Genomic DNA, 12722 nt, shown 5'->3' on the forward strand with positions numbered 1-12722 from the left:
AAGATCGTTTCTCTTCAGTGTAAACGGAAGTGAACAGTGACAAAGAACAATTTCCTCGTTAACATTGTTATTTAGACGTGTAATAACACCCTGGACCTCAAAATATGACTCGTTTAACTGTACAGCATCACATACTTACCCCAGGTAGTGTTTAATTTGTGTTGGAGACAGAGCTTGGTTGATATATGTTATATAGGTAACGCTGCTGACGTTAGCTAACTGTAACGTTATGATTTTTCACACGCAAATAGCCTCCATCATGGAGGTGCTAGCGAATGCAGCCGTGGCAGAGATCTGTAAACTCGTAGACGACGACTATGCAGTGTTTCGTTTGGAAATAAGTCAAAGACAGAAAGAAATCGTCGCATTGCGGAGGAAACAACAACTACTAGAACTGAAGGTGTCACGGGAGCGCACAGAGAGAACAATGCGAGAGCGCCTCCTCGCCAGTCGTCCCAGAAGTGTCAAGATCCTCGACCGATACAGAGGAATGGCAAGAGGTACATTTTGTCCCGTTCCCCTCTGCTCGTGTGTTTGGATAGTAATGCAATAATTCCTCTGATTACATAGCTATCTTGCAAGAAGTTATGAAAAGTGTTACCTTACATCATTGACAATTCTAGACAGTGTCAGTGGTGTACAATAGACGGTTGTGTCATTGACGATAGCTCACCTACCTAACCACCTCTTTCCCCACAATCTCACTCTCAGGTGAAGGACATCTCACTGGAGCCTACAGGAGCTTTGGGAAGCCAGTGGGACACAATACATGGAGAGATAACCAGCCAATCACCGTTGATGAGGGGAGAGGAACCTCAACCCAGCATGTTATCGTGATAGAGGTTAGTGTAATAGTGTGTCAGAAATATTTCATACCCCTTGACTTATTACACATTTTGTGTTATACCCTTAATTTAAAATAGATTAAATTGCTTTTTCCCCCACCCATCTGCACACAATACCTTATAATGACAAAGTGAAAACATGTTTTAAGAAATGTTAGCAAATGTATTGAAAATGATATACATAAATATCTCATTTAGATAAGTATTCAGATTCCTGACACAATTTATAGAATCACCTTTGGCAGCGATTACAGCTGTGAGTGAGTCTTTCTGGGTATGTCTCTGCTTTCCACACCTGGATTGTGCAACCTTTGCCCATTATTCTTTAAATGTTTTTTTGAAAGCTTTGTGAAATTCATTGTTTATCATTGCTAGACATTCATTTTCAGGTCTTGCCATATATTTTAAAGGAGATTTAAGTAATCTGTAGCTCGGCCACTTAGGAACCTTCATTGTCTTCTTGGTAGCAACTACAGTGTATATTTGGCATTGTGTTTTAGGTTATTGCCCTGCTGAAAGGTGAATTCTTCTTCCAGTGTCTGGTTAAAAGCAGACTGAACCAGGTTTTCTGCTAGGATTTTGCCTGTGCTTAGCTCCTTTCCGTTCATTTTTTAAAATCTTAAACTCCCCCGTGCTTAACGTTTACAAGCATACCCATAACACTATGCTTGAATAACCCATAACTCTATGCTTGAATAACCCATACCACTATGCTTGAATAACCCATACCACTATGCTTGAATAACCCATACCACTATGCTTGAATAACCCATACCACTATGCTTGAATAACCCATAACCACTATGCTTGAAAATATGGAGAATGGTACTCAGTAATGTGTTGTATTGGATTTGCCCCAAACATAATACTTTGTTTTCAGGACAAAACGTTTATTGCTTTGCCACATGTTTTGCAGCATTACTTTAGTGCCTTGTTGCAAACAGGATGCATTTTTAGGATTTGTTTAATTCTGTACAGGCTTCCTTCTTTTCTCTCTGTCAATTAGGTTAGTATTGTGGAGTAACTACAATGTTGTTGATCCATCACAGCCATTAAACTCTGTCACTGTTTTAAAGTCATCCCTGAGCAGTTTCCTCCTTCTCCGGCAACTGCGTTAGGAAGAATGCCTGTATCTTTGTAGTGACTCTGTGTATTGAGACACCATCCCAAGTGTAATTAATAACTTCACCATGCTCAAAGGGATATTCAATGCCTGCTTTAAAAAAATATGTCAACCCATCTACCAATAGGTGCCCTTCTTTGCAAGGCAATGGAAAATCTCCCTGGTCTTTGTGATTGAATTTGTGTTTGAAATGCAATGCTCAACTGAGAGACATTACAGAAAATTGTATGTGTGGAGTACAGAGATGAGGTAGTAGTTTAAAAAATCACATTAAGGCCTATTATTGCACACAGATTGAGTCCATTCAACTTATAATGTGACTTGTTAAGCACATTTTTAACCCTGATCTTATTTAGACTTGCCATAACAAAGGGATTTAATACGTATTGACTCAGGACATTTCAGCTTTTCTTTTTTTATTTATTTGTAAAAATAAATAAAAAATATGGCGGAAACATGATTCCTCTTTGACATTATATTGTCTGTTGGCCAGTGACAACAAAAAAATCTAAATGTAATCCATTTTAAATTCAGGCTGGAACAAACAAAATGTGGAAAAGGTCAAGGCATGTGAATACTTTTATAAAGAGAGTATATCTCTCATTGTGGCGTCTGTGAAAGCATGGGCCATTGAGACGATGATGACAATCTCAATTTTGAAGTAGTACATTTTATTTTTCTCCTACTTCTATGAGATGGCAAACGAACTGAAAGGGTGCTCACTGCCGCCTAGAGACTGTTGCTTGAGCAGGTATAAAGTCAATGTTGATGATTTACTGGAACCTGCATTTACTCACAAGTATAATTAATTGGCTGATCAAAGATCCTTCCTGATGACCTGACTCGAATTATGTGATCCTTCCTTAACCCACAGAAAGTCCCACTGAGTTGACTGCTTCAAAACGGTGTAAGTCCTCAATGGCTTTGCCCATGCTAAAACAGGATTTTGGGCACCTGAGTCCGCTATCTCTGTGGTACATCCTCATTTATCTGCCATAACGGAGCTTGTGAGACTTCCCTATGACGTTGTTATCCAATTCAACCCATATACCGGTAATAACCCTCTCTCTTCTTGTCAGTCTGCAGATGTAGAGGCGGCAGGTCCTGGAGGATCATCTCTGGTCAAGCAGGAAAGGTCTGAAGGAGAGGTGGACCCACGACACAGCAGAGACATCCAGACTGGAGCAGCGGCTGTAGTTGCGCCCCTTGTTGCCATGGAGGACCACGCGACCGCCGTGCAGCCCAGGACCCAACGCAGCATCACAGAGGTCAATGGAACGCTGAATGCCATCGTCAAGTCAGACACCGAGACTTTAACACAAAGGCTCTTACACACAGGATCTGACCACAGATCAGACCCAGAGAGACTGGGGCCGGGGCCACTGGGCTGTCCTCCTGCTCCTGGCTCAGAATATTTACTTTACGGTAACCCAAGCCCGAGGACGGCTCATTCCCATCGGGACTCAGGTGACGCATTAGAGACTGGCAATAATCCGTCTTGTTCTTACACTACAGAGATGGACCCTTGCAACATGCCCTTGGGTTTAGAGACCCAGAATGATCTGTCTAGAGGGGACTGGAACCAGTACAGTAGTAGTGTATACTCCGAAAGGTGCTTAGATAAGAAAGGGGAGGGTTTGGTCGTAGATGAAGTGACTGTGAAAGTGGAGGGCGACATTTCTCCAACGTGGAATACAGATAGTGACCTAAGAGACGGACACTCACAGGGCAGAGATTTCTTAGATTACAGGGAATGCTTAGAAACTAATCCAAATGTCATGACCCACTCCCCTTTACTCGCTCTCAGAGATCGCGACTTAGTGTCCTCATCGATGGGGCCTTCGGATTCACACAACTGCCTTTTTGATCACGTATTGAACTCAAACGACAGGGCTAGAGCCCAGACTCAGGGAGGGGGAGCCACATCAGGCAATAGTAAAGAGAAACGGTTCCTCTGCATGTTCTGTAGCAAAGGCTTCAGCTGCCCCCAAAAAGTGAAGATCCACCAGAGGATCCACACAGGGGAGAAACGCTTCAGGTGTACCCAGTGTCATATGCGCTTTGCCCAGGCTGGTGACCTGAAGAGGCACCAGAGGGTCCACACAGGGGTGAAACCCTTCAGCTGTACCCAGTGTCATATGCGCTTCGCCCAGGCTGGCCACCTGAAGAGGCACCAGAGGGTTCACACAGGGGAGAAACCCTACAGCTGCCCCCAGTGTGAGAAGAGGTTCTCCCGCCAGGACCAGCTGAAGATGCACCTGAAGGTCCACATGGGAGAAAAGCTGTTAGCTTGTACGCACTGAGCTACCTCAGGATACACCAGCAGAAAAAACATTCCACTCTATAACATAGAAAGTAACCGTTCTACTCTACAGCTTCTGACGTTTAGATCAAACCCTGCATTGAAGGCAAAGATTCATTTTCATTGTTGTCCGCAGAAAAGATCGACAGACGCGTTTGGAGTAACGGGAGTAACATATTTCGGTGTTGAATATTCCTGGGTAGAATATTGCATCCAGACATTGTGTGATTTATAAGGCATATATAAGCCTAGAAAGTAAAAGCTAATTGTATTTGTCACATGCTTCGTAAACAACAGGTATAGACTAACAGTGAAATACTTACTTACGGGTCCTTTTCTGACAATGACGAGTTAATGAGAAAAATGAAGAAAAATAGAAAGTAATAAGAGTAAAAAAGACAGAGAATAACAATGAGTTAAAACAACATGGCAATATACGGGGAGTGCCAGTACCAAGTCGATGTGCAGGGATACGAGGTAACTGAGGTAGCTTTGTATATATAGATAGGTACTAGGTCTTACAAAAAAATGGTATGTGTGGGGTACAGAGATGGGGTAGTCCTTTAAAAATCATGTTAAACACTAATATTGCACACAGTGTCCATGCAACTTATTGTGTGACTTGTTAAGCACATTTTATTTTGTCGTGAACTTATTTAGGCCATAACAAAATGGTTGAATACCTATTGACTCAAGACATTTAAGCTTTTCATTTTTCATTCATTTGTAATCATTTCTAAAAACATAATACCAGTTGACCAAGCGGTGATGCAGCCAGTCAAGATGCTCTTGATGGTGTAGAACTGAGGGCCCATGCCAAATCTTTTCAGCCTCCTTAGGGTGAAGAGGCATTGCCGTGCCCCCTTCACAACTGTGTTGGTGTGTTTGGACCACGATAGATCCTTTGTGATTTGGACACCAAAGAACTTGAAGCTCTTGACCTGCTCCACTACAGCCCCATTGATGTGAAGGAGGGCTTGCTCTGCAATCTGTTTCCTATAGTCCACGATCAGCTCCTTTGTCTTGCCAACGTTGAGAGAGGGACTGTTATCCTTGCACGACACTACCAGGTCTATGACCTCCTCCCTATAGGTCACCGTCGTGTCGTCAGCAAACTTAATGAGGATGTTGGAGTAGTGCACGGCAGTTGTGGGTGAACGGGGTAAAGGAGGGGACTAAGCACGCCCCCCGAGGGGCCCCCGTGTTGAGATCAGTGTGGCGAATTTGTTGTTGCCTACCTTTCTGGTTGGGATACGTACGTACGGTCATTGTGGGGACGACATCGTTGGTTCACTTATTAATGAAGCGGTAAAGTGGTAAACTCTTCAAACAGTCCTGTAGGATAGCATCCGCTTCATCGGACCACTTGCACTGGTACTTCCCATTTGAGTTTTTGCTTGTAAGCAGGAATCATGAGGATAGCGTTATGGTCAGATTTGCCAAATGGAGGGTGAGGTCGAGTTTTGATGCGTTTCTGTGTGTGGAGTAAAGCTGATCTAGAGTTTTTTTCGCCTTTAGTTGCACAGGTGACATGCTGGTAGAAATGAGGTAAAACGGAATTCAGTTTCACTGCATTAAAATCACCGGCCAGTAGGAGTTTTTTTTGTTGTATTTTCTTGTTTGCTTATGGCCCTATACAGTTTGCGTCGGTTTGTACTTAGACAGCTACAAAAAATACAGATGGAAATTCTCTTAGTAAATAGTACGTTCTACAGCTTATCATGTGGTATTCTAGCTCAGCCTCGCTTTCACCGCCGCCTCTTTCTCCTCGCAGTCTCTGTTTCATGGAAATATGGCTCTCTGTGGACATGCTGTCGGAGTCGGTACAGCCACCAGGATTCTTTGTGCGTCGCTCCGACAGGAATTAACATCTCTCCAGGAAGAAGAAGGGCGGGGGTGTATGATTGGTGTAATTGTAACAACATACAGGAACTCAAGTCCTTCTGTTCACCTGACCTAGAATTTCTTACAATCAAATGCCGACCGTATTATCTCCCAAGATAATTCTCGTCGGTTATTGTCACAGCTGTGTATATCCCCCCTCAAGCCGATACCACGACGGCGCTCAAGGATCTCCACTGGACTCTATGCAAACTGGAAACCATATATCCTGATGATGCATTTATTGTAGCTGGGGACTTTAATAAAGCAAATTTGAGAACAAGGCTATCTAAATCCTATCAGCATATTGATTGTAGTACCCGGGCTGGCAAAACACTGGATCACTGCTACTCTTACTTCTGGGATGCATACAAGGCCCCCCATTTGGCAAATCTGACTACGACTCCATTTTGCTTCTCCTCTCCTATAGGCAGAACTCAAACCGGATTTACCCGTGACAAGGACCATTCAACGCTGGTCTGACCAATCGGAATCCACACTTCAAGATTGTTTTGATTCAAATTCAAATTTTATTTATATAGCCCTTAGTACATCAGCTGATATCTCAAAGTGCTGTACAGAAACCCAGCCTAAAACCCCAAACAGCAATCAATGCATGTGTTGATCACGCGGACTGGGACATGTTCCAGGAAGCCTCAGAGAATAATATTGATTTAAATGCTGATTCTGTGATTGAGTTTATAAGGAAGTGCATAGGAGATGTTGTACCCATTGTGACTATTAAAACCTACCCTAACCAGAAACCATGGATTTGTGCAAAACTGAAAGCGTGAACCTACGCATTTAACCATGGAAAGATGACCGGGAATATGGCTGAATACAAACAGTGTAGTTATTCCCTCCGCAAGGCAATCAAACTAGTGAAATGTCAGTATAGGGACAAAGTGGAGTCGCAATTCAACGGCTCAGACACAAGATGTATGTCGCAGGGTCTACAGACAATCACTGTCAACAAAAAGAAAATCAGCCACGTCACTGACACCAACGTCTTGCTTCCAGACAAACGAAACACCTTTGCCCGCTTTGAGGATATCACAGTGCCACCGACACAGTGCCCACTAACCAAGGACAGCGGGCTCTCCTTCTCCATGGCCGACGTGAGTAAGACATTTAAACATGTTAACCCTCGCAAGGCTGCCGGCCCAGACGGCTTCCCCAGCCGCGTCCTTAAAGCATGCGCAGACCAGCTGGCTCGTGTGTTTACAGACATATTCAATCTCTCCCTATCCCAGTCTGCTGTCTTCACATGCTTCAAGATGGCCACCATTGTTCCTGTACCCAAGAAGGCAGAGGTAACTGAACTGAATGACTATCGCCCCGTGGCACTCACTTCTGTCGTCATGAAGTGCTTTGAGAGACTAGTCAAGGATCATATCACCTCCACCTTACCTGCCACCTAGACCCACTGCAACTTGCATACCGCCTCAATAGGTCCACAGACGATGCAATCGCCATCACACTCCACACTGCCCTCTCCCATCTGGACAAGAGGAATACCTATGTAAGAATGCTGTTCATTGACTACAGCTCAACATTCAACACCATGGTACCCTCCAAGCACATCATTAAGCTTGAGGCCCTGGGTCTCAACCCCACCCTGTGCAATTGGATCCTGGACTACCAGACAGGCCGCCCCCAGGTGGTGAAGGTAGGAAACATCTCCACTCTGCTGATCCTCAACTCTGGGGCCCCACAAGGGTGTGTGCTCAGCACCCTCCTGTACTCCCTGTTCACCCATGACTGCATGGCAATGCATGCCTCCAACTCGATCATCAAGTTTGCAGACAACACAACAGTAGTTGGCTTGATCACCAACAATGACGAGACAGCCGACACAGGGAGGAGGTGAGAGTACTCTGAGTGTGGTGTCAGGAAACCAACCTCTCACTCAACGTCAACAAAACAAAGGAGATGATCGTGGACTTCAGGAAACAGCAGAGGGAGCACCCCCTATCCACATCGACGGGATAGTAGTGGAGAAGGTGGAAAGTTTTAAGTTCCTCGGCATACACATCACGGACAATCTGAAATGGTCCATCCACACAGACAGTGTGGTGAAGGCGCAACAGCTCCTCTTCAACCTTAGGAGGCTGAAGAAAATTGTCTTGTCACTTAGAAAAACTTTTACAGATGCACAATTGAGAGCATCCTGTCGGGCTGTATCACCGCCTGGTACGGAAACTGCACCGCCCACAACCGCAGGGCTCTCCAGAGGGCATTGCGGTCTGCACAATGCATCACCAGGGACAAACTACCTGCCCTACAGAACCCGATGTCACAGGAAGGCCAAAAGGATCATCAAGGAAAACAACCACCCGGGCCACTGCCTGTTCACCCCGCTACCATCCAGAAGGCGAGGTCAGTACAGGTGCATCAAAGCTGGGACAGAGAGACTGAAAATTACTTTAAATCTCAAGGCCATCAGACTGTTAAACAGCCATCACTAAACACAGAGAGGCTGCTGCCTACATACAGACTTGAAATCATTGGCCACTCTAACAAATGGATCACTAGTCACTTTATAATGCCACTTTAATAATGATGTTTACATATCTTGCATTACTCATCCCATATGTGTATACTGTATTTTATACCATCTATTGCATCTTGCCTATGCCACTCGGTCATTGCTCATGAATATATACTTAGATTTGTGTGTATTAGGTAGTTGTTGTGGAATTATTAGATTACTTGTTTGATATTGCGCTTTGTCAGAACTAGAAGCACAAGCATTTTGCTACACTCAATAACATCTGCTAACCATGTGTATGTGACCAATAAAATGTGATTTGATTTGAATATGGCCTGGTCAGGGGTAAGCAATTTGTCCCGCGCCGCTGACTCATTGCAATAGAAATCTTAATCAAAATCAAGGCTCGTAATCGCTGTTCTGATGTCCAGAAAACGAACTAATGGCGGAAACATTATGTACTAAAAAAGGTAAAACGGCAGCTATACAATCCAGTAGGGCTGTGATGGATTTGTTTTTGTACACCTCTGTTCGGTCCGCACCGTGAACCCGAATTAATACATTAAAAAAACATTGTTATAAAATAATTGTTTAGATTAGGCCTAATGGCTTCACAGTCATTTACAAGTGCGATGGACAGAGATTGTGGATAAAAAGTTAATAGTATGTTCTCCACTGCTCAACTCGAATAGCCTATGCAGAGTGGCGGATGTAGCTTGTTGTTGGCCAATCACAAGTCATCAAAGTGCCACTACAGTCATAGAGCCTCCTTGTATGGGTAAGCAAATGAGATGATCTAATAAATTGAAAATTGAATTAATATGATGGAATAAAATGTTAAATGAGTATATGTATGTGCTAAAACGAACAAGACCCAACAGGTAGGCTGCTATTTAATCATCTGAATGGAGGTGTTGTTATTTGTTATTGACAGACAGGAAAAAAGTGCATGCAGACTCAATTAGCCCAGCTAGCTAACTTAGTTAGCTATTTTAGCCAACTAGCTTCTCGGTTTGATGCAGTCAAGACAGGTACTTGGTAGGTAGCCTAGTAGTTAGAGCATTGGGCCAGTAACCGGAAGGTCAACTCAGGGATTCGACCCAGTAACAAGGTAAAAATCTGTTGTTCTGCCCCTGAACAAGGCAGTTAACCCACTGTTCCCCGGTAGGCCGTCATTGTAAATTAGAATTTGTTCTCAAACTGACTTTCCTAGTTAAATAATAAATCATATTGGATGATAAATAACCTAGCTATGACAAGCTAGAAGTTCATATACTAGCGCAAGTCAGCTCAGTTTGTTGATGCCTCTCCCTTGTTCCAGTTTCACTCGCTCATGGTATACACACCTCACAGTACAACACCTTCTAGCCTCTCCTCCACCTGCTCTCCCTCGCACTGTATCAGCTCTAGTTAATAAACTAGCTTACAAATGGACTTTTCTGCTGCTTCCCTCACTCAGATCTGAACACGTCTATACAGAACTGGTCATCCTCGGGTCCGTTGGGAATGGGTCTCTGTATGCATATTTGTCCGGGTGGGAAAGCCCCAGATTCATTTCGGAACAGGTCAATTTTTTTACACCTCTACTTGTCAAAACAGACAGTGCCAGGAACATTGTGAATGATGTCACCAAAACTGGAGTTGGGCCACAAATAGGGTGCTTTTTAATTTAGCGTATTTTGCCAAATAAACAAAAATGAACTACAGTAACTGTTAGAATTTAATTTTTCCTCTGTATCATAACCGTACCGTGACCCCAAAATCACAATACGTACCGAACAGTGGGTTTGGTGAACCGTTACATCCCTGTAAATGAATGAATGAATCACAGACCAGCCTAAATGTAGAGCTGCTCTCTTTCATGGTCCTTTGTTTCGCCGGATTTGGGACTTGCTGCCACCATTATGGCAGCTTACAGAGAGTTCGCCGGGGACTTGCCATACAGACCTTGGCCCTCGGATTATGTCCCCCTTTTCTTCACCAGCATGTGGAGTAAAGGCAGCTTCCGGTTGTGAGGAGGACTTGGAGTTTGACTCACGGCTTTGCCAGGATTTTATGAATTCCTTCTGCCTGTTTAGGCATCGACGTTGTGAACTTAAAGCCTCATTCAGTCGGGGGAACCCATCCCTCACAGCTGAGAGGGTGGCAGGACAGGTGACTGGGGATCCTGAGCAGGGATGTACCACCTCCTCGGCCCCAGCACCGCTACAGGGGATGTCTGTGACAGGGACTGGCCCCGCGCCTACTGGACTAGTGGTGTCAGCCTTCAGAAGTCACGCAGCATCAACTCATCACCCCTTGCACACCTCTTCTCTGTACCAACAGTCCACTCTGTTGGCCCAGCCAGCTGTACCCCAGCTTGGTCCTCAGCCTGCGGGACCTGAGTTCCAGCCTCCAGCCCGAGCAGCATTGCTCCGGGTACCATCTCATTAACCTGTGCGTCAGCCATCAGACCGTGCACCGGTCCAGGAAGGAGCCCTGCCCCCACCAATCCCGTCTGCGGTGCTCCAGTGGATGCTGCAGCCTTCATCACTGCCTACACAAGGGCCTCAGGCACCCCAACTGTGCCAACGCCAGCACTCCACAAGTGAGACTTCTGGATGTTAAGTCTGTGATGGAGAACCCTCCAGACCCAGGAGTGGACCACCATCCTGTCCCGGTAGGAGAGCCTCTACCATGCTTACCCTACTCCTCTGCCTCCAACCTTGGGACACTATCAGGCTCTGTTGGGGAACCTACCCCAACACCCTACTGGACATAGTGGACTAGCCCTGCTTTAGGGTGCCTAGACACAGTTTGTCCCCTGGCAACTCTTTACTTGCCACTGACAGAGGGCGACATGGGGGTGCCGGAATATAGCTGGTCGAGGAGGGCTCCCAGCTGACTTTGTTGACACTCAGGCAGGTGAAATCCTTCTTCTCTAAGACCCAGAAAGTAAATCATTATTATACTGACTGATCTCTAGCTCAATGGAGAGAGTTCTCCATAACAGATCTAAGTTGCCTTTGCCATGTAGAGGAAAAACACACCTCATAACCAAAAAAGGTCGAAGAGGGTGTCACAGTGATCCCTGGAACCATTTTCTACCGTAGGACAGGGATGAAATATGGTTAGGGTTCCCCTGCCTTGTTGTCCAGAGCAGTTTTCAACTGGTGTGCCTTGAGGAACTCTCAGGTGTGCCCCAAAATGTTTCCTAATCTTGAAAAAAAACAACACTCCCTTATAAACGTGACCTGTGGAACGCAAATGGAATTTTGACTTGAGGGCACCAGTGCCGCTCAGATAATATATCGAATGGCACATAGTTACATCTGTATCGTTGTTTCAAGTCCAGTGCGGTCAGGCTGTTGTTATATTTGAATCATTCATGAGCAAAGTAATTTATAATTTTACTTCGCCTGTGAGAACCATTAGCACAGGCAAGTCTGATTATTAGTCTTAGCTCTACCAGAGCCTCTGCCATAGAAACAAACGGAGCAAGGCTTTGTGTCGGTGGTTTCACCTTTTACAATGCAGAAAACCACTTGCCTCATGCTCAAACCATTCGAAACTAAAGACCTATTTTACCGGATCTACATTAATTTATTTTTTCTTAAAGGGGTACAAACAAATGAATCATGATGAGTAAGGAACTATGCAAACTATGAAAATAGTTCAAATAAACCCCATTTAATCTTTAATGGGGATGGGTAAATACTCCATGTTGAAAGTGTGTTTATTATCTGTGTGTACGTACCTGAGGGAGTGTATGTCTGTGTAATCTGTATCACCTGCCTCTTCCAGGAGGAGGAGGGACCAGAGGTGCTGCTGGTGAAGGAGGAGGGGTATGAGGAGGATCTGGGGAACCCTGAGGGGACCATGGTCATGGAGGACAACCAGACTACACCTCCTCCTGAACCCACAGAGGAACCAGCTGAGCAGCACAGGACCACACAGTCTCACTGAGATGAGCCCACTGTGAATGGCATTAGGTCAGGGCCCTAGTGCTGATCTGCAACATCCTTTCACTCTGTATCTCTTACAGTCAGTAGACATGGAGGATGGGAAGCCTGATCTGCTGCTGGTCAAAGAGGAGACAAT

The 12722-nt window shown here is 44.8% G+C and overlaps 1 protein-coding gene across 1 annotated transcript; it reads left to right on the plus strand.

Annotated features, from left to right (window-relative positions):
* Nucleotides 1–4911, plus strand: LOC124019093 (oocyte zinc finger protein XlCOF7.1-like). Its single transcript, XM_046334455.1, has 3 exons — nt 1–500; nt 712–842; nt 3048–4911. The coding sequence occupies exons 1-3, from the start codon at nt 230–232 to the stop codon at nt 4269–4271; spliced, it is 1626 nt and encodes a 541-aa protein (XP_046190411.1). The 5' UTR covers nt 1–229; the 3' UTR covers nt 4272–4911.
* Nucleotides 4912–12722: the final 7811 nt, after the last annotated feature.

This window comes from Oncorhynchus gorbuscha, unplaced genomic scaffold (assembly GCF_021184085.1).
Source record: "Oncorhynchus gorbuscha isolate QuinsamMale2020 ecotype Even-year unplaced genomic scaffold, OgorEven_v1.0 Un_scaffold_7:::fragment_2:::debris, whole genome shotgun sequence".
NCBI lineage: Eukaryota > Metazoa > Chordata > Actinopteri > Salmoniformes > Salmonidae > Oncorhynchus > Oncorhynchus gorbuscha.

Bases quoted from the DNA above. Each gene is read 5' to 3' on its own strand.
- LOC124019093 (XM_046334455.1), top strand. From the start codon at position 230: ATGATTTTTCACACGCAAATAGCCTCCATCATGGAGGTGCTAGCGAAT. The intron at 501-711 runs GTACATTTTGTC...TCTCACTCTCAG, and splicing joins ATACAGAGGAATGGCAAGAG to GTGAAGGACATCTCACTGGA. The intron at 843-3,047 runs GTTAGTGTAATA...TCTTCTTGTCAG, and splicing joins AGCATGTTATCGTGATAGAG to TCTGCAGATGTAGAGGCGGC.